This window comes from Pristiophorus japonicus, chromosome 11 (genome assembly GCF_044704955.1).
Source record: "Pristiophorus japonicus isolate sPriJap1 chromosome 11, sPriJap1.hap1, whole genome shotgun sequence".
In the NCBI taxonomy this organism is placed as follows: Eukaryota; Metazoa; Chordata; class Chondrichthyes; family Pristiophoridae; genus Pristiophorus; species Pristiophorus japonicus.
The window spans coordinates 164,858,399-164,881,314 of NC_091987.1; the positions used below are offsets into that span (position 1 = coordinate 164,858,399).

At 45.8% G+C, this 22,916-nt stretch overlaps 1 protein-coding gene and 1 long non-coding RNA gene across 4 annotated transcripts in view; one reads left to right on the forward strand and one right to left on the reverse strand.

Annotated features, from left to right (window-relative positions):
- Nucleotides 1-22,916, forward strand: part of LOC139276360 (pannexin-3-like) — a 79,322-nt gene that overhangs the window by 53,269 nt on the left and 3,137 nt on the right. The window contains exons 3-4 of one of the 3 annotated variants that reach the window (XM_070894217.1): nt 7,298-7,515; nt 19,514-20,205. In XM_070894217.1, coding sequence (XP_070750318.1) covers nt 7,298-7,515; nt 19,514-20,205 — 910 coding nt within the window. Of the gene's footprint in view, nt 1-7,297; nt 7,516-19,513; nt 20,206-22,303; nt 22,436-22,916 lie in introns of those variants that run through there. The other 2 variants (XR_011595916.1, XR_011595915.1) reach the window with 2 other exon arrangements.
- Nucleotides 12,908-22,192, reverse strand: LOC139276361 (uncharacterized). Its single transcript, XR_011595917.1, has 2 exons — nt 21,354-22,192; nt 12,908-16,858 (listed from the first exon to the last, which is right to left on the reverse strand). It is a non-coding gene; the product is annotated as an uncharacterized lncRNA (long non-coding RNA).

A 22,916-nucleotide genomic window follows, 5' to 3' on the forward strand; every position in this document is an offset into this window, starting at 1 on the left:
CCACCTCCTTTTCCTTTTATTCTATCCTTCCTGAATGTTGAATACCCCTGAATGTTGAGTTCCCAGCCCTGATCATCCTGGAGCCACGTCTCCGTAATCCCAATCACATCATATTTATTAACATCTATTTGCACAATTAATTCAACCACCTTATTGCGGATACTCCTTGCATTAAGACACAAAGCCTTCAGGCTTGTTTTTTGAACACCCTTTGTCCTTTTAGAATTTTGCTGTACAGTGGCCCTTTTTGTTCTTTGTCTTGGGTTTCTCCGCCCTCCACTTTTCCTCATCTCCTTTCTGTCTTTTGCTTTTGCCTCCTTTTTGTTTCCCTCTGTCTCCCTGCATTGGTTCCCATCCCCCTGCCATATTAGTTTAAATCCTCCCCAACAGCACTAGCAAACACTCCCCCTAGGACATTGGTTCCGGTCCTGCCCAGGTGCAGACCGTCCGGTTTGTACTGGTCCCACCTCCCCCAGAACCGGTCCCAATGCCCCAGGAATTTGAATCCCTCCCTGCTGCACCACTGCTCAAGCCACGTATTCATCTGCGCTATCCTGCGATTCCTACTCTGACTATCACGTGGCACTGGTAGCAATCCCGAGATTACTACTTTTGAGGTCCTACTTTTTAATTTAGCTCCTAGCTCCTTAAATTCGTTTCGTAGGACCTCATCCCTTTTTTTTACCTATGTCGTTGGTACCAATGTGCACCACGACAACTGGCTGTTCTCCCTCCCATTTCAGAATGTCCTGCACCTGCTCCAAGACATCCTTGACCCTTGCACCAGGGAGGCAACATACCATCCTGGAGTCTCGGTCGCGGCCGCAGAAACGCCTATCTATTCCCCTCACCATTGAATCCCCTATCACTATTGCTGTCCCACTCTTTTTCTTGCCCTCCTGTGCAGCAGAGCCAGCCACGGTGCCATGAACTTGGCTGCTGCTGCCCTCCCCTGATGAGTCATCCCCCTCAACAGTACTCAAAACAGTGTATCTGTTTTGCAGGGGGATGACCACAGGGGACCCCTGTACTACCTTCCTTGCACTACTCTTCCTGCTGGTCTTCCATTCCCTAGCTGGCTGTGGACCCTTTCCCTGCGGTAAGACCAACTCACTGCACGTGATACTCACGTCATTCTCAGCATCGTGGATGCTCCAGAGCGAATCCACCCTCAGCTCCAACTCCGCAACGCGGACAGTCAGGAGCTTGAGGTGGACACACTTCCCGCACACGTAGTCGTCAGGGACACCGGAAGTGTCCCTGAGTTCCCACATGGTACAGGAGGAGCATAACAGCCGACCGAGCTCTCCTGCCATGACTTAACCCTTAGATACACTTAAATTGGCAACAACAATGTTAAAAGTTACTGACTGATATACGAAGAAAAAGAAAAATTATTCACCAATCACCAGCCAATCACTTACCCCCTAGGCTGTGACGTCACCGTTGTTTCTTTCTTTGCCTTCTCCCTGTAGCTGCACCGGCACGCCTCTCGCCGACCCCGGACTCGTGCTGCTCCGAGCTCCCGCCTCCTCGACTGACTGCTCGAACTGCTCGACTCCCGCTGGCCTTTATAGGCCTCTCGCCGACCCCGGACTCGCGCTGCTCCGAGCCCCCGCCTCCTCGACTGACTGCTCGAACTGCTCGACTCCCGCTGGCCTTTATAGGCCTCTCGCCGACCCCGGACTCGCGCTGCTCCGAGCCCCCGCCTCCTCGACTTACGAGAATTACGAGGATTGGTTGCACAAACTTGAATTGTATTCTCGTTATGTTAAACTTGTATGGGACCCTGGTCAGGCCGCATTTCGAGTACTGTGCACAGTTCAGATCTCCATACTATGAAAAGGACAGAAACACTGGAGAACATGCAAACAGGATTTACAAGGATGTTACCAGAACTGAGAGATTGCAGCTATTAGGAAAAATTGAACAGGTTGAAGCTTTTTTCTTTAGAAAAGAAAAGACTTAGAGGAGGAACTTAGCACAATCACAATCACTAAGGAGGTGGTATTCAGTAAGATAATGGGACTAAAGGAAAATAAATCCCCTGGACCTGATGGCTTGCATCCTAGGGTCTTAAGAGAAGTAGCGGCAGGGATCGTGGATGCATTGGTTGTAATTTACCAAAATTCCCTGGATTCTGGGGAGGTCCCAGCAGATTGGAAAACTGCAAATGTAACACCCCTATTTAAAAAAGGAGGCAGACAAAAAGCAGGAAACTATAGACCAGTTAGCCTAACATCTATGTTTGGGAAAATATTGGAGTCCATTATTAAAGAAGCAGTAGCAGGACATTGGGAAAAGCAAAATTCAGTCAGGCAGAGTCAGCATGGATTTATGAAGGGGAAGTCATGTTTGACAAAATTGCTAGAATTCTTTGAGGATGTAATTCTTTGAGGGTGGATAAAGGGGAACCAGTGGATGTGGTGTGTTTGGACTTCCAGAAGGCATTTGACAAGGTGCCACATAAAAGGTTACTGCATAAGATAAAAGTTCACGGGGTTGGGGGTAATATATTAGCATGGATAGAGGATTGGCTAACTAACAGAAAATAGAGAGTCGGGATAAATGGTTCATTCTCGGGTTGGCAATTAGTAACTAGTGGGGTGTCGCAGGGATCAGTGCTGGGACCCCAAATATTTACAATCTATATTAATGACTTGGAAGAAGGGACTGAGAGTAACGTAGCCAAGTTTGCTGACGATACAAAGATAGGAGGAAAAGCAATGTGTGAGGACACAAAAAACCTGCAAAAGGACATGGACAGGCTAAGTGAGTGGGCAAAAATTTGGCACATGGAGTATAATGTTGGAAAGTTATGCACTTTGGCAGAAAAAAAATCAAAGAGCAAGTTATTATTTAAATGGAGAAAAATTGCAAAGTGCTGCAGTACAACGGGGCCTGGGTGTACTTGTGCATGAAACACAAAAGGGTAGTATGTAGGTACAGCAAGTGATCAGGAAGGCCAATGGAATCTTGGGCTTTATTGCAAAGGGTTGGAGTATAAAAGCAGGGAAGTCTTGCTACAGTTTTACAGGGTATTGGTGAGGCCACACCTGGAATACTGCGTGCAGTTTTGGTTTCCATATTTAAGAAAGGATATACTTGCTTTGGAGGCAGTTCAGAGAAGGTTCACTAGGTTGATTCCGGAGATGGGGGAGTTGACTTATGAGGAAAGGTTGAGTAGGTTGGGCCTCTACTCATTGGAATTCAGAAGAATGCTGGGACAAGCAAAAACCAGATAAAAACCCAGGCCAATAAGGGAAAGAAAACCTGGGAAAATTCCTCTCCCACTCATCCAGGCGATCGAAACTAGTCCAGGAGATCACCCTGGCCGTATTCGATTCCCTGCAGTTACTTACCATCGTATCTGCACCGTCCAACAAAAGGTTATCCAGTCTAATCCCAATTACCTGCTCTAGATCCGTAGCCCTGCAGGTTACAGCACTTTAAGAACCTTTTAATTGTGGTGAGGGTTTCTGCATCCGCCACCCTTCCAGGCAGCGAATTCCAGATCCCCATAACCCTCTGCGTGAAGAAGCCCCCTCCCCCTCAAATCCGCCCTGAACCTTCCACCAACCACCTTAAAACTATGCCCCCTCGTAATTGACCCCTCCACCAATGGAAATAGGCCCTTGTTATCTATTATGTCCAGGCCCCTCAAAATTTTGTACACCTCAATGAAATCTCCTCTCAACCTTCTCTGTTCCAATGAAAACAAACCCAGCCTATCCAATCTGTCCTCATAGCTAAGATTCTCCATTCCGGGCAGTATCCTAGTAAATCTCCTCTTCATCGTCTCTAGTGCAATCACATCCTTCCTATACTACAGCGACCATGCAGTACTCCAGCTGTGGCCTAACCAGAGCATTATACAATTTAAGCATAACTTCAAGGCAAGCATTCCGTAAGCCTTCTTAACCACCTTATCTACCTGGCCTGCTACTTTCAGGGATCTGTGGACAAGCACTCCAAGGTCCCTTTGTTCATCTACACTATTAAATGGCCTACTGCTTAATGTGCATATCCTTTCCTTATTAGCCCTCCCAAAGTGCATACCTCACACTTCTCCGAATTAAATTCCATTTGCCACTCCTCTGCCCACCTAACCAGTAGATTGATATCATCCTGCAGTCCATGACTTTCCTTTTCATTATCAACCATACAGCCAATTTTAGTGTCATCTGCAAACTTCTTAATCATACTCCCTATATTCAAATCTAAACCGTTGATATATACCACAAAAAGCAAAGGACCCAGTACTGAGCCCTGCGGAACCCCACTGGAAACATCCTTCCAGTCACAAAAACATCCATCAGCCATTACCGTTTACTTCCTACCTCCAAGCCAATTTTGGATCCAACTTGCCACTTTTCCCTGTATCCCATGGGCTTTAACCTTCGTGACCAGTCTACCATGTGGGACCTTATCAAAAGCTTTGCTAAAGTCCATATACACTACATCGTATGCACTACCCTCATCGACCCTCTTGGTTACCTCCTCAAAAAATTCAATCAGGTTAGTCAAACACGATCTTCCCTTAACAAATCCGTGCTGACTGTCCCTAATTAATTCTTGCCTGTCCAAATGTAGATTTATCCTGTCTTTCAGGATTTTTTCCAATAATTTTCCCACCACTGAGGTTAGGCTGACAGGCCTGTAATTACTCGGCCTATCCCTTTCTCACTTCTTCAACAAGGGTACTACATTAGCAGTCCTCCAATCCTCCGGCACCATGCCCAGATCCAAAGAGGACTGGAAAATGATGGTCAAGGCCTCTGCTATTCACTCTTTTAATTCGCTCAACAGCTTGGGATACATTTCATCCGGGCCTGGGGACTTATCTACTTTCATAACTGCTAAACCCCTTAATGCCTCCTCTCTCACTATGTTTATTTCATCCAGAATATCACACTCCTCCTCGATAGCAGTATCTGCATTGCCCCTTTCCTTTGTGAAAACAGATGAAAGTATTCATTAAGAACCTTGGCAACATCTTCCACCTCCACACAAAGATTACCCTCATGGTTTCTAATAGGCCCTACCCTTTCTTTAGTTACCCTCTTACTCTTCATATATTTGTAGAACATCTTAGGTTTTCCTTAATTTTATTGGCCAAAAATTTTTCATGCTCTCTCTTAGTATTCCTAATATCCTTTTTAATTTTATCTCTTAACTTTCTATATTCCTCCAAAGATTCTACAGTATTTAGCTGTCAGTATATGACATAAGCTTCCCTTTTTTTCTTTATCCTCCCCTGTAAGTCCCTGGACATCCAGGGGGCTCTCGAATTGTTATTCCCACCCTTTTTCTTTAAGGGCACATGTTTAGCCTGAGCATTCCGGATCTCCTCCTTGAATTCCTCCCACTGTTCCGACACTGATTTACCCACAAGTAGCTGTGGCCAAATCACTTCTCAACTTAGCAAAGTTAGCTTTCCCCAATTTGGGACTTTTATTCCAGGCTTATCCTTGTCCTTATCCATAACCAACTTGAATCTGAATGAATTATGGTTACTGGCACCCAAGTGCTCCCCCACTAATACCCCTTCAAGCTGCCCAGCTTCATTCTCCAAAACTGAATCCAGAACCAGGATTGTTACATACTGACTCTTGAATGCATTTTAAGAATTCTGCACCCTCTATACCCTTCACACTAAATTTGTCCCAATCAATATTAGGATAGTTAAAATCCCCTACTATTGCTACCCTATGGTTTTTGGACTTCACAGCAATTTGCCTACATATTTGCTCCTCTATCTCCCTCCCACTGTTTGGGGGGTTTATAATACACACCCAGCAGTGTGATCGCCGCTTTTTTATTTTTCAATTCAACCCTTGTGGCCTCATTTGATGATCCCTGTAACATATCATCCCTCCTCACAGCTGTAATAGTTTCTTTAATCAATACTGCGACCACCCCCCCTCTTTTTATCCCCCTCTCTATCTTGTCTAAATATCCTGTAACCAGGAATATTGATCTGCCAAACCTGCCCCTCTTTCAGCCATGTCTGGGGTGATCTAATCAGGTTGGTTAAAATGATAAAGTGATTTGATAGGGCAGATACAGAGAAGCTATTTACTCTGGTGGGGAAATCCAGACAAAGAGGGTATAATCCTCAAATTAGAATTAGACTATTTAGGAATGAAACCAAGAATCATTTTTTCACACAAAGGGCAGTGGAAATCTGAAATTTATCCAAAAGGCTGTGGATGCTGGGACGATTGAATTTTCAATGCCTGGATCGCTAGATTTTTGTTGGGTTGGGGTATCAAGGGATACGGGGCAAAGATGGGTAACTGGGGTTGAGGTACAGATCAGTCATGGTCTAATTGAATAGTGGGACAGGCTTGAGGGGCTGAATGGCCTCCTCCTGTTCCTATCAATCTATACCTCATGATCCGTGGCTCTGTACACCTATTATGCGTTTGAATCCTGTATATTTTTGTTCCCTGTGTATTTTGTAAATAAATGGACTGTATTTTAGCCTGCACAAACAATCTAACGGTGGGATATTTCCTTAACTGACCGGTATTCCTGGCTAGCCTCCCACATTCTACCCTACTTAAACTTGAGGTCATCCAAAATTTGCCGGCCTGTGTCCTAACTCGCACCAAGTCACGCTCACCCATCACCCCTGTGCTCACTGACCTACATTGCTTCCCGGTTAAGCAGCGTCTTCATTTCAAAATTCTCATCCTCGTTTACAAATCCCTCCATGGCCTCGCCCTTCCCTATCTTTAATCCCCCGACATGTCTGCGCTCCTCAAATTCTGCCCTCCTGAGCATCCCTGATTATAATCACTCAATCGTTAGTGGTCGCACCTTCAGCTGCCTGAGCCCTGAATTCTGGAACTCCCTCCTGAAACCTGTCCGTCTCCCTACCTCTCTTGCCTCCTTTAAGGCGCTCCTCAAAACCTATCTCTTCGACCAAGCTTTTGGTCACTTGCCGTAATTTCTTCTTATGTGACTCGGTGTCAAATTTATCTGATTTGTCTTGTAACACTGCTGTGAAGCATCTTGGACCTTTTCACTACATTAAAGATGCTATATAAATAAAAGTTATTGTTATTGTAATTTACAGACCATCTTACAGTCTGAAGTAAGGAATATCGCATTGACAGGGTTAAACTTTAGAGGTCAGCTCTGCCAATCTCAAACGCAATCACATGCTTGGAATTTTCCTCACAGAACTCCCGTACTGGTGATCGGAATGACTGGGATTCCCTTACTGTTACAGGTGTTCCCGTACTCCCTGCTGGTGATCGGAATGACTGGGGTTCCCTTACTGTTACAGGTATTCCCGTACTCTCTACTGGTGATCGGTATGACGATGTACCTTCCTGCTTTGATCTGGAAAGTATTTGTTACTCCGTCCCTCATCGCTGATCTACTTTTCATTATTGATGAGTTGGACAAAGCCTACAATCGCTCGATTAAAGTGGCTCAACTGATTGTGAAGAAACACGAGAACAGCCCCAACGCCAAGAGTCTGATCCAGGAGGAGTTGGACAGGTAGAAAACTATTCCTCTCACTGGCAACAAAATGGCCAAAAACATGCACTGGCTACAACCTGTTGGTCTCACCAATGGAAAACTGACAGGATGAGTGGAACTGATCGTTGATACAGAGAGTGAATGGGGACAGAGCTGATCATTGATCGAGTGAATGGGGACAGAGCTGATCATTGATCGTGTGAATGGGGACAGAGCTGGTCATTGATCGAGTGAATGGGGACAGAGCTGACCATTGATCGAGTGAATGGGGACAGAGCTGATCATTGATACGGTGAATGGGGACAGAGCTGATCACTGATCGAGTGAATGAGGAAAGAGCTGATCATTGATCGAGTGAATGAACTGAGCGGCTGAGTGAGTCTTGTGCTGGGAAATGCTGATGATGCAGTAAGTAAAGGGATGTAGACAGGCTAAGTGAGTGGGAAAACATTTGGCAGATGGAGTATAATGTGGGAAAATGTGAGGTTATCCACTTTGGCAGAAAAAATAGAAAAGCAAATTATAATTTAAATGGAGAAAAATTGCAAAGTGCTGCAGTACAGAGGGACCTGGGGGTCCTTGTGCATGAAACACAAAAAGTTAGTATACAGGTACAGCAAGTAATCAGGAAGGCAAATTGTTGTGGAGTATTAAAAATATAACACTCAACACAAGGTCCGTATATAGAGAAAATAATTATTTATTAAAACCTGGTATATCAAGGGAGAACCAGTTGCATCAGTACTGGATGCTCTAATCACCGGTCTCATGGAGCAACCTGTGCTGTCACATTTTATACATTCAAAATACAGTCAAAATAATGAAACTATGCGGGGAAGTGTTTCATTGGTTATTTGCCACCAGCCCCCGCCCACCTGCTATTAATACATACAGTTACAGTAATTTTATTGGTTACTACAGTTATGGCCACTGTAGCTGGGGAGGCCCCCTATGCATTATGTGTTACATCTCTGTGAACTTGTTCCCAGGCTCTAACTCCTAGACTGTGTCCTTGACACGTACATCTGGCTATCCTCATTTCAAAGGGACTCTGTTTTCTGCTATCTTGTGTGACTCGAAAATGGCTGCCTCAGCTTATTATCTCTGTGAGCTGTCTACATTTGTCTTGTGTGTGCTCTCGCGAGTGTTATCTCCTCAGACCTTAGTCCTAGCCTCTTGTGAGACTCGTTCTTTGTTTCAGCCTAATTGCTAGAATGTGGGACTCAGCTATTCCCCCATTCAGCCTTTCTCTCAGCCTTTCTTGCTTTAGGTTTTAACTTTACCAAATTACTTTTCCCCTGAATAGGTTTTTCGCTACTACAATCCCCCATTTGATCAGGTGGTAACCCCAAATACTCACCATGAACAATAATTTTCCTTTCCCTGTTTTGATTTGTGTGTCTCCCGCCCCGGTTTCGCTGATCAGGTGATAGGATTAGGACATTCACGACTCATATCATATCGTGCCGTCTTTGTGTTTGATTACCCCTTTTTGAATCTAGCAAAGGCTTTCTGTGTTCTTTCTAAAGGGCCTTGGCCAATGTTTTCACTCTGCGTCTCTTGTATTTGCCTGTACATTCTCCCAGGAGTTCAAGCACCACTATCAGCTGCACTAGGACTAACACATGGGATATAATTCTGATCCAAGGGTGTATATTTAGATTCAGTCCGAAATGGTAGAGTCGAGAATACCACGGCGGGTCAGTCAGTTCTTTATCAGTGTCCTTTTCTGGTTTGTCAATTTGTTCCTTCAAGACAACATACGTCCTTCATTGGTCAAACATACTCCTTTCCAGTGTCGTCTGCTCTTCCCTCGGTTTAGGGATCGATTGTCCTTGTGGTTCTCCAAAATCTTTATACCCCGCTTTTATCGTATCTCCCATTGTTCCGTCGATGGTCTCTTCCTTCAGCTCCGGGTATATTGTATATCCTTCTATGTTGATCTTGTGTTTAGGCTTCATACAGAAGTCAGGGCATTCGATGGGACACATTATCACCCCTCCCACAGTCAGGTTAGCGACTGTTGTGCTGACGCACCACCATTGTCTCCTTGTGATGCCGCTATAGTCGCATAGTCCAACGCCCATGGTGTGATGCTTAGGACGCATCCCTCTTTTTGGCCGTATCCACAGTCATCTTTTCCCTCCTGAAACGACTCTCGACATAACACAACTTGGTTATTCTTATAATAATGTGTTATAGATATACCCTTGGTCTTATTCCCATTTTTAATATATTACTGATGCAGCTTGTGATACCTCACTCGTGTTTGGTTTCTTACTTCCCCTATGTTGGTAACTTTGTATAGACTTTGTCCTTCAGTAAGTCTATACTGGGGAATGTTTACTATGAACCCTATTATATTCTGGTGGCCAGTGGCACATCTATTCTCGGGGTACCCATGCGGGGCTATTCCTCCGAATCTGACAAGCTTGAATAGGATTTTTATCCAGCGTCCAAGTTTTAAAAACATTGTTAGTTATCCAGTCCGGGACCTTCCCGTTCTGTAACTGTTCCAAATTATGTTCCACTGAGGCCAGCATCCATGCTCCATACCCCGCACACACACCGGCCGCACTTGCCTTAGCGGTTCGGTCGTTCAGCAGGTTAATGGTCCTTGCATGGTCTTTTCAAGTGTGGGCTACTTGCAGTATTTCCCTCTCGTCCCATCCCCTAATTGGGCCTGTAGCTGGTTGTTAGCATCCCCTCTTTCTGACAGCCCCTTTAAGATACGGGTTAATGTACTGACTTGCTCATCTATGGCCTAAAGATCTATCTTGTTAACTGTTGCGACCCTGGTCGCTAGCTCACGTCTACCATTTCTAATACACCCCTTTTCCTCCTCGTCTTTCGGGTCACCACAAGTTTCATGGTGTTCGGCTCTGGCCTCTCTAAGGCTCGTAATGTCAGATTCTTATATAGTGCAACTGTTCTGGGCCCGCAGAAACTGGGGATAGTTCGATCCGTCTGGTTTAAAAATATTGTACTCACCTGCTGTCACACCCCGAAGTGGATTCTGTCTTTTGTTCATTTTATTACTAGCTCTCCTGGAACACCCCTGGTCATATTGGGGTACTCCAGGGGTTCCGATGGGGGGGCAGTAGTAACAAGGACTGGGAGAGGGAAAAATGCACTCAGAAGGAAGGGGTGCAGATAAGGTGCACGCCACGGGACATTGAATGGGGCAGTGGTGGTGGGTGCACCTCGGGGAACAACCTCTCAACACCACTCACCACAGGTTCCATGTGTGCATTTAGAGGGCGGGCACAACTTTTGCTTGTCCTCTCCTGGCTGAGGTACTCCTGAGAATTCAGTGTCCCGTGGCGTGCACCTTATCTGCACCCCTTCCTTCTGAGTGCATTTTTCCCTCTCCCACCCCCAGTCTATCTGACATACCGAGGTCTTGTTTACCCAAATTGTCAACTTTGTATGGGTCCATGTCCATGGGTTTTTCAAGCCCTTTGTCCACTGTTTTAGGTACAGCATTCCGATGCTGCACTTTAAGTCTATTTCTGTTTCAACCGCCACCTTTAGCTTTCCGGTCTCACACCCAACGTCACCCGAATCCATGTAATACATGCCTTGCTGTCCCTCAGTCGGTGGTCCCCGTGTTTGTGTCCTGGTAGCTTCTCCCAGGCTAGTGAGGATTAAGGCGCCTGTCAGAATCCTTACAACGAGCCACATTCTTTTCTGTTGAGAGATTACAGCCTGGTGTCCCAAGGGTTAAATTCTTATAATTTCTATTTCAACCGGATTGATGGCACACCGTTTCTCCGGGCATGTGCCCATTTCCAGCTCCATTTTATTATGGCCAGTACTAATATTACAAATATACATCCTAATCCTCTAAAAAGTCCATCTGTCAGTTCGTCCTTCCGCTTCTTATACTCGAAAGCGTATCTTAAGGAGTGTTTTACTGGGTTCCGCCATCTGTCGTACCTTTATATTCTTTCAGCTGGGACCAGTGCTTCCGTCGACCCCTACCTTTCATATTCACGCAAGCGCACCTATCTCCACTAATTAATACCTTGTATGGTCCGTGCCACCTAGGTGCGAACCCTGGTTTCTCTGCCACCTCCTTAACCATTACCTTCGCCTCACCTCGGGGATTATAGCCGAGGCGGTTATCTCACCGCCTTCTTCCTCCTTCTGCCTTTCCCAGACCTCCTGTCACATACCTTTCTCACTCAATTCCCTCACATACTTCCTGATTCTGTCTCATAGGGGGTCAAAGTCAGCTCTTCCTGTCACTATTCCTTCTGGTACCCTCATTGCGCGTCCGGTCATTAATTCATACAGGGTTAATCCCATGGTTCGGTTTGGTGTGGCACGCAGCCTCATTAATATTGTCGGTAGGAGTTCAGTCCATGCCTGCCCTGTTTCCTGTATTGCCTTGCTCAAGGCGGTTTTAAGGGTCCGATTCATTCTTTCTACCATCCCTGAACTCTGGGGTTGATATGTGATGTGAAACTTCTGCTTAATACCAAATATTCTACAAGTTTCTTTCATTACTTGACCCATGAAATGAGTTCCTTGATCCGAGTCAATTTGGGTGGGTATCCCCCAGCGGGGAATTCCCTCCTCTGCTAGGATCCGTGCTGCGGTGGTGGCTGTGCAATTCAGACAAATGAAAAATTCATTAATTCCCACCTCAAACATTCCGCAGTCAAGAACCCACAAGCACTTTTCATTTAAAATCAGACATTCACACCAGTTTTTCATTCAACAAAGCTTATTCATTCTATTGTTTGGCCGGCTCTATTTTTGGATCTCATCCATCATTTAACATAGTCACTATCAGTTTTTTTTATGGTCGTCTGAAAAATATCTACTAAGGGAGCAGTCTGCCACCCACCACCCCCCCAAGTCCAGCATATCTTTACATGCCATATTCAGTTTTGGTACGCCTACCCTTATATTGGTTTTACTGTATTCTCAGATACTGACCGTCTCCCTACTTGGTTTCACCTAAACTCGGCGTCTATGGTCTCACCAACTTTTTATCGATTTAAACTGTATTCTTGGATACTGATTGTCACCCTAATCAGTTTCCCCTACCTCTAGAGCCTGCAATCCCATTGACTCAATTATCGATTTATCTGTATTGTAAGATACTGATGGTCCCTCTAACTGGTTCCCCTTGAACTTAGAGGCAACTCTCACATCGATATCTTATGATAGTGTCGATCGTGACTTCCTAATTCCCCAAGTCTTTTACAGGCCTTTCACAGATTCAGTTCCCCCGGGCAACAGACACGTCACGTAACAGCTCACATCGGATTATGAGTGGAAGTTCAAATATACTCACTCATGATGGATCTGTATACGCCCGTCTGTAGGCTGCCCCATGTATCCTGCCGACTGCGCCAAAATGTTGTGCATTATTTAAAATATAACACTCGACACAAGGTCCGTATATAGAGAAAAGAATTGTTTATTAAAACTTGATATATCAAGGGAGAACCGGTTGCATCAGTACCAATACTGGATGCTATAATCACCGGTCTCATGGAGCAGCCTGTGCTGTCACATTTTATACATTCAAAATACATCAAGATAATGAAACTACATAGGGCAGTGTGTCATTGGTTATTTGCCACCAGTCCCTGCCCACCTGCTACTAATACATACAGTTAGTGATTTCATTGGTTACTACAGTTACAATAATTTCATTGGTTACTACAGTTATGGCCACTGTGGCTGGGGAGGCCCCCTATGGGTTATGTGTTACATCTCTGTGAACTTGTTCCCAGGCTCTAATTCTTAGACTGTGTCCTTGACACGTACATCTGGCTATCATCATTTCAAAGAGGCTCTGTTTTCTGCTATCTTGTGTGACTCAATAATGGCTGCCTCAGCTTATTATCTCTGTGAGCTGTCTACATTTGTCTAACACTCTCAGGACTGTTATCTCTCCAGAGAATTTCTCTGACCTTAGTCCTAGCCCCTTGTGAGACTCGTTGTTCTTTGTTTCAGCCTAATTGCTAGAATATGGGACTCAGCTATTCTTCCATGAATACATTCAGCCTTTCTCTCAGCCTTTCCTGCTTTAGGTTTTAACTTTACCAAATTACTTTTCCCGATTAGGTTTTTTGCTACGACACAAATGGAATGTTGGCCTTTATTGCAAGGGGGATAAATATAAAAGCAGAGAAGTCCTGCTACAACTGTACAGGGTATTGGTGAGGCCACACCTGGAGTACTGCATACAGTTTTGGTCTCCGTATTTAAGAAAGCATATACTTGTATTGGAGGCTGTTCAGAGAAGGTTCACTGGGTCGATTCCGGAGATGAGGGGTTGACTTATGAAGATAGGTTGAGTAGGTTGAGTCTATACACATTGGAGTTCAGAAGAATGAGAAGTGATCTTATCGAAACCTATAAGATAATGAGGGGGCTCGACAAGGTAGATGCAGAGAGGATATTTACACTCATGGGGGAAACTAAAAGTAGGGGACATAGTCTTAGAATATGGGGCTGCCCATTTAAAACTGAGATGAGGAGGAATTTCTTCTCTCAGAGGGTTGTAAATCTGTGGAATTCTCTGCCCCAGAGAGCTGTGGAGGCTGGGTCATTGATTATATTTAAGGCAGAGATATAGACAGATTTTTGAGCGATAAGGGAGTAAAGGGGTACGGGGAGCGGGCAGGGAAGTGGAGCTGAGTCCATGATCAGATCAGCCATGATCTTATTGAATGGCGGAGAAGGCTCGAGGGGCCAAATGGCCTACTCCTGCTCCTATTTCTTATGTTCTTATGTTGTTAAGTAGGGCTGCATCTGTGGAGAGAGCAAAGTGACCAATGCCTGGGTCTGGGCATTAGTGTGGCTGCTGACAGGTTCAGCATCGCGATTGGGGGCAGCAGCAGCCCAAAGGCCCAAGCCTCCAAAGCTCTGCTGTAAACAAAAGAACAGGCAAATAATAATCTCCGCCGGGTGCTCCCAGGCCGGGCCCCATCTCCTTTGGGTGCTCCCAGGCGGGCCCCGTCTCCTTTGGGTGTTCTGACCCTTTGGTCCACAGAGAGTGTCGGTGAGATTCTCCATATTGGAGGAATGTGAGATTGAACTTCAGAAGTAGGATAAGAAAGATTTGCATTTCTATAGCGCCTTTCATGACCTCTGGATGTCCTAAAGCTCTTTACAGGCAATGAAGTACTCTTGGAGTGTAGTCATTGTTGTAATGTCGGAAATCCACAGCCATTTTGCGCACAGCAAGCTCCCACAAACAGCAATGTGATAATGACCAGATAATTTGTTTTAATGTTGTTGGCTTAGGGATAAATATTGGCCCTGGACACCGGGGGAAACTCCCCTGCTTTTCTTCAAAATAGTGCCAAGGGATCTTTTACATCCATCTGAGAGAGCAGAATGGGCCTCGGTTTAACGTCTCATCTGAAAGGAAGTGGTGGAGAATGAGCATCAGCAGCAGCAAGGGCAGCTGTGGATGGAGCTGCCAGGGGTGAGCAGAGGTGGGAGCAGCAGAGGTCGCAGGTCGCAGGAGGCACTACCCACCTCACAGGGTCTATAGAGGTTCAGCTTCCCTGAGCTGTCAGAGAAGCAGTGCATCCGGAGGCTGAGATTGTGGCATCAGATCTGCAGCCTCCTCGATGAAGACCTGCTCCCTGTTGGACCTGGTGGCCACTGGCTGTGAAAGTCCTCAATTTCTTTGCCTCTGGTTCCTTCCAAGATGCTGCTGGAGACATAGTGAGGCTCTTGCAATCGGCTGCATGTAAATACGTAAGACAGGTGACGGAAGGATTGTTTGCCGGGGCTGGGAGGTATATAAACTTATGATGACAATGTTAGAATGAGCGATCACCCAGCTTGCCATCTCTGGCTGGCTTCCCCAATGTGCAGGTTGCCATCGATTGCACACACATGATAATCCGAACACGCCCTGATCAACCAGGGGCATTCCTCAACCGTAAGGAATTTCATTCCATCACTGGTGTGCAACCACAAGAAAAGGTTCATGCAGGACCGAGCCAGATTCCCTGGGCACTGCCATGGTGCAGTCCAACATGTTACGACCTGGAACCTCCCTTACAGGGGGGGTGCGAGGTGACAAAGGACACCCCCTTTAAAGCTGGTTGATGACACCTCTGAGGAACCCACCAATGAGAACCAGAAGCTACAACTCCAGCCAGATGCATCATCGAGAAGCCATCAGCATGCTCAAGTTGTGCTTCAGGAGCCTGGACAGGTCTGGAGATGCCTTTCAGTACTCAACAGCCAGGGTCTGCCACAAACTTATAAACAAAACTTGAGCGTGACCACGCTACCAATCATCGTGGTCTACACGACATAGCACAGCAGCGAAGACTAGAGGTGCTGGAGGAACAAGCCGTTCAGCACTCTTCATCTGATGAGGATTACAATGGCGAGGAGCCTTTTGCTGACGATGACAGACCAGCCAATCACAGTACTGCTCGGGATAGTCACTCACACTGGAGCAAAATCATACACGAAGTTCTGTAACCAAACATCCACTGGTTCCTTATCCACCAATTGGTGTCAGTCAATTCCTATTTCCCCTTTCAGCACCAAACAACTGAAAGGTAGAATGAGCACTCACCATGCAATCAATGGATGCAGGGGAATGTTGTCAGAAGTTAAATATATAATTGCTCCAAAAATACTTATGCTAACAGAGGTTCAAAGGTGCTCATGTGCTTACCCCCAGTGAATGATACAGCCTTTCTCTCCCTATCCCAACTACTCCTAGGTGGTGCAACTCCTGTGGCTTCAGCAGAGGTAGAGGCAAGCTGCTCTGTTTCTTCCTCTGACCTCTGAGAGCCCAGCTAAGGACTGCTCCACCTGCACCTGTGAAGGGGCAGACTGGGCGGGGGGGCGAGAAGGCAGCATGTTGGGTGCTGGATGAGGGATGGGATAACATGTGCAAACGCTTTGAGCACCCCCCTACCCCCAAGGCCAGCGGCCCATCACTCCTGCCTCTCTGTGGGAGAGCAGCTTGGAGATCATCAGTGACGCCTTGTTAACCCACATTTAATCTGAGTGCCAGCATGTGGAAGCCGGTAGACATGTTGCCGTTGAAAGTTTGCATGGTCACTGCGTGGGACTGCAGGGACTGATTAGATTGCCGCAATTCAAGTTCCAAAGAAGACGACACTCTAATCATTGAAGGCATCCTCGCAATGGCAGCTGTCCCTGTCACCATTATCTGCTCGTGCTCACTTGTGCCGTGTGATTCACTAGGTGACATCCCACCTGACTGTCCAGCAGGACCCACCGAAGTGCTGGTATCTGCGCTGGTACCCGGCTCACGTGTGTCCTGTGACGATACAACCTCCGCAGGAATCAGCATCAGTGAAGGGCAGGGGCTGCTGATCATCGAGTGATGGCCCTAGAGGAGAGAAGAGACGGCTAAGATTTAGTGATGGAACTTCACAAATATTGAATGCACATGATTAAAGTGATCATACTTCATTCTGTGCTGAAGTCACCTCGAGCTGACTTTGTCTTGTAAGAGATGTGGGTCTGAGAGATTAATTCTGTCACCCTGCACCAACGCACGACCAATCTCACCAACTCCGGTGCGTAGGTAGGCAGAGATGCCGCTAACGAGGGGGAAAAAGAATGCTATCCAAAGCTAGAGTTCCCTGGATGACTAAAATAATTAAGATTAAAATGACACAGAAAAAGGAGGCTTATGATAAATGTCAGGTTAATAATATGGTAGAGAATCAAGCTAAAGGTACAGAGGAGAACCGAAAAAGGAAATAAGAGGGGCAAAGAGAATGCATGAGAAAATTTTAGCGGGTAACATAAAAAGGAAAACTAAAGTCTTTTATAAACATATAAATAATCAAAATATAGTCAAAGGAAAGGAGCAAAGAGGAGACCCTCTTGTGGAGACAGAGGGCACGGCTGAGGTACTAAATAAGAACTTTGAATCTGACTTCACAAAAGAAGAGAATGCTGCCAGTAAATGAGAAGGGGGAAGAGAAATTAAATAGGATAAAAATTGATAAAGAGGTACTGAAAAGTGGCAGTGCTCAAAGTAGAAAAGTCACCCGGTCTGGATGGGATGCATCCTGGGTTACTGAGGGAAGTCAGGGTGGAAATAGTGCAGGCTCTGGTCACCATCTATCAATCCTCCTTAGATATGGGAGCGGTGCCAGAGAACTGGAGGGTTACAAATGTTACACACCTGGAGAGTGATAAACGTGGGAACTACAGGCCAGTCAGTCTAACAGTGATGGGAAACTTTTAGAAACAATAACCTGGGACAAAATTAATTGTCATTTGGAAGAATATGGGTTAATAAATGACAGCAAGAACGGATTTGTTAAAGGGAAATCATGCTTGACTAACTTGGTTGAGTTATTCGATGAAATAACAAAGATAGTTGTTGAGGGTAATGTGGTTGGTGTTGTTTATATGGATTTTTTTAAAGGTGTTTGATAAAATACCACATAATACACTTGTTAACAAAATTGTAGCCAATGTAATTAAAGGGGCAGTGGCAGGGTGGTTATGATTTGGGTAAGGGACAGAAAGCAGAGAGTAATGGTGAACGGTTGTTTTTCAGACTGAAGGGATGTATACAGTGATGTCCCCCAGGGATCAGTATTGGGACCACTGTTCTCTTTGATATAGATTAATGAACTGGACTTAGTTATACAGGGCATAACTTCAATGCCAAAATGCTTGGAAAAGTAGTAACCAGTGAGGACGATAGTAACAGACCACAGGAGGACATGGACAGACTGGTGACATGGGAAGGCACATGGCAGATGAAATTTAATGCAGAGAAGTGTGAAGTGATGCAGTTAGGAAGGAAAAATGATGAGAAGCAACACAAACTAAATGGTGCAATGTTAAAGGGTGCACAGGATCAGAGAGACTGTGCTAGTTATTTCAGAGAGCTGACACAGGCATGACAAGCCAAATGGCCTCCTTCTACGCAGTATGGTTCTAATTTCCAAATCAGAGTACAGCTCCACAATCTGTGGAGGTCCACCTCTGGTCCTGGCACTCAGTCTCCCTACATTCTGCGTTCTGTGCTCCTGCAAGGGATACTACAGACCTATGAGTGTCTGTGAGGCATGTGTGCATCCGGGGGACGATCAGGCAGGCGCATCATGAGTGGTACCGGCTTGCATTTGAGGAACGTGTTGACAGTGCGATTGGAGGACAATCGATGGAGCTGAATGAGGTGCTATCAGATCACATGAGGATTGGAGTGGCTGGCAGCGGTGGATGGAGGAAGGGGAGGTGAGGGTGTGAGGGGAGTGAGTGTGAGAGAATAAGCATGTAAACCGGAGTGTGAGGAGTGGTGTGAATGGAGTATGCTTAACAAGACAGAGTGCAAGGGATTGCACTGCAGGATGCATCTGCAACTTTGCTCACCTTTCCTGACCCGGTCAAGTCATTGAAACGTTGCCAGCACTGGATCCAGGGCTGCATGGCGACGTTCCTGCTACTCACCTCCTGAGCCGCCTCCAGCCATGCAGGCTTTGTGGGGGCAGCAGGTTTCCTTTTCCCATTGATGGGGAACAGGACCTCCCTCCTAGCCCTTACTGCAGCCAGCAGAACATCCAGGGACGGGTTGCCTAAGCTGTATTGCCAGGCATAACAACATTTCTCTTTCAATCAGCATTGTTGCAATCCCCAAACCTCCTCCTGCGTGATCCGGGCCGTTCAATAGTCAAGGTGAAATTGCCGAACGTGCACAGTGGAGACGCGAAACCCAGATGTACAACGATAAACAGGCCACCCTGCTGGAATTGGACATTAGCAGGTTGTTGAGCATTTGTTACATGCTATCGCCCCCACCTCCCTCCGATCCTGGCTCCCTGTTAATATTGGGGCGTTTAGCACTCATCGTGCATCTGGAAATGATGTGATTCCTTGCAGAATATGAGGTTTCTGAGGGTGTGCAGCTTCTGACTCCATTCATTGTAAAGTTAGACACAGTATAAGGAAATGCTTCATAAATGCATTGGTTGTTTAGTTCCCACAGTCACTTTCTTTCTGTTTGTTATTGTGTTGAAAGGGTTCGAAGGGAGAAGTTATTTGAGTTCCCGCTCCTGAGGCGTTACCTGGCCTGCAAGAGTCGCTCCCATTACTTCGTCTGCATGTACTACATGAGGCAGCTCCTGCTGCTGGTGTTTATTGCTGCCGCCTGCCTCTACCTCATCTATTGCCACTTGCCAGCATTTTTCCAGGATCAGTTCAATTGCTCCATTAAATCGGGACTCCTAGCCAATGACCCAGACATCCCGGCTGCGATCCAGTGCAAGCTGACCTCTGTGATTATATTCAAGATGATCAGTGTGGTTAATGGTGCTGTGTACATGCTCCTAGTGCCCATGATTATCTACACTCTACTGCAGCTCTGTTACTGGGATAAGCAATTCCTGGCTGTGTATGAGGTGCTTCCCGCGTTTGACCTGGTCAGTCAGAAGATGTTGGGCTGTGCCCTGAATGACCTCAACGTCATTCTCCATTTCCTGCGAGCAAACATTAATCAGCTACAGTCGTTTAATCGCCTGGCGGTGCTGTGCATCGTGAAGGATGTGGGTGCAGGGGGGCACAGCTATACCCTGGTCGATATGATGACACTACTCGTGGGACTGGAAAACTACACACAGGAAGGTGGCAGCTGCACCAATGCACGCTCAGAAAATGGGGCTGTCGGTCTACAGCATCGGGGGTATTTGAGCCCTCCGCGAGAAGAGCAGCAGGGTAAGTGACAAAGCGACGTTACTGTACCATTACTTGCAATTTCACACTAAAACCCTAAATCCACAACAAACACTGTGGCAACAAATCAGATAACAGCAAGAGAGTATTACAGAGCTGCCAATAACAGGAGAGCTAAAAATCAGTGACTCCATCATCTGCAGAATAAACAGCATCCTGAATACCTGCTCCATTCTAACACCGGATCTAACATACACTACCACAATAGCTAACTGCACTATGACACCGGATCTAACCACACACTAACTACTGATCTAACCACCACTAACTACTGATCTAACCACAGACTAACTATTGATCTAACCACACTCTAATTACTGATCTAACCACACACTAACTACTGATCTAACCACACACTACACAATAGCTAACCACACTAACCAATGGTCTAACCACACTGTAACACCTGATCTAACCACTCTAACACCCAATCTAACCACACTAGGGCCCAAGTTTCGGCTGGAGTTGCTCCAATTACTACTTTAGTTTGGAGTATCTTAGAAATCGCAATTCTCGGCATTTAGTTTGCTCCAGTTCTAGTGAGTTAGTTTAGTTTTGTTTTAGTTCCGTTTTTTTTCAAAAGGGAGTGTGTCCAGCCACTTAGGCCTGTTTTGCAAGTTTAGGCAGCGAAAACTTACTCCAAACTAACTTAGAATGGAGTAAGTGTCCACTTTTGTAAGTTCTGAAAAACCTTACCTAGAGTTAAGTTCAGTGCAGGCACAGCTAGAGACGGGGGTGGTGGGAAGCATTAAACACGAAGGACTAAAGCATTAAACACATCACTTAAAATGGCCTAAAACCTCTTGCGATTATATTTTGCCTTATATCTGCTGAGTGAGGACAGTTGTTTCTCATTTTATAAATAAGCAAGTGTAGGCTCCCGGCTGAGGCAGACACATCATCAACAGGGGGGGGGGAATGGAAGTTAGAGGATTTTCCAAAGCACTAAACATCTTCACAGCAATATTAAAGAAGCATAAGTACATTTAAAGCATTAAGCACTAAACAAAGCATAAAAAGTAACAAGCAATTAATTAACAAATAAAAAATAGAAGGAACCCTGCACCTAAAGCACCAAGACCAAAGTAATAAGCAGCCAATCAATAACAAATAAAAAACAGAAGTCCTACCTTTATGTGAAGGGAAGGAGTTTCTGTCCATGTCTCTCTCTCTGTCTGTCAGTGTCTCTCTGTGTTTCTGACAGTGAGGGGTGGGGGGAGAGGGAGGAGGGGTTGAACAGGAGGGAGGGATGGAGGTTGAACGCCTGGGGGAGGCATAGAGGTTTAGAGAGGGAACTTCAGAGCTTAGGGCCTCGGCAGCTGAAGACACGGTTGTCAAGTGGGATGCAATGAAAATTGGAGATGTTAAGGAGGCCAGAATTGGAGGAGCGCAGATATCTCGGAGGGTTGCAGGGCTGGAGGAGGTTACAGAAATAGGGAGGGATGAGGCCATGGAGCGATTTGAACACAAGCCGTAATGCAGATCCATGTCCATGTGAAAAACGTCACTGTCATTGTAACTTAATTGAAGTAAATTTTCACTGCAGTTTACCTAGCCTGTACACAGCCTGAATGTGCTCTTTATCAGCTCTGTATCCCATTAATTTATGTTTGAAGTCCAGACTCATCCATTTCAATATGTTGCTGGCAAGATATCTGTATGCAGCAGTACATTTCAAACAATGAAACTTCCCGATTGCTCATTTAAAACCTCATTCGGCCCGCAGCTCCCCCACCTCCCATACTTTGTATATTTTTAGAGTTTTATGTTTACAGTGCATTACCAATTGTACTATTTATTATTTGCAGGCTTTATGAAACATTAGAACAAAATAATCCCTTAAAATGTGCTGCCAGTAAATACACTTCATAGAGTAACAAAAACAGAGACCACACAGGCTCTGTCACAGTGGCAATTGTAAAATCCTATCTTTACACTTTTACACGCTATGAACGCGGCAGCGGGCCTTCAGAGCCTCGGGAGGAGGGGGGAGGCTGAACGCGGCGGCTGATTCTACTGCGCATGCGCGATCACGGCAATCCCGATCCTACTGCGCATGTCCAGCATCCCAGCACAGGACGCTGGCTCCGCCCACAGACCCAGTCGCCACACCACGCCAGCAGGGGGGTCGAAAGCCCGGGACAGCGGCTAAAATCGGCCCGAAGATTTTTGGCGCACTTCCAAGCGTGGAAAACTAGCACAGCTCTGGCAAGTATGCCAAAATTGCGCCCTATATCACCTGATCTAACCATACATTACCACACTAGCTAACGACACCAACACCCGATCTAAGCAAACTATAACACCAGATCTAACCACACACTAACTACTGATCTAACCACACTATAACACCAAATCTAGCCACACACTAACTACTGATCTAACCACACTATAATACCGGATCTAACCACACACTAACTACTGATCTAACCACACTAACACCTGATCTAACCACACTAATACCTGATCTAACCACACACTAACTACTGATCTAAGCACACACTGACTACTGATTTAACCACACTAACACCTGATCTAACCACACACTAACTACTGATCTAACCACACTCTAACTACTGATCTAATGACACTATAACACCGGATCTAACCACTCACTAACTACTGATCTAACCACACTATAACACCGGATTTAACCACACACTAACTACTGATCTAACCACACTAACACCGGA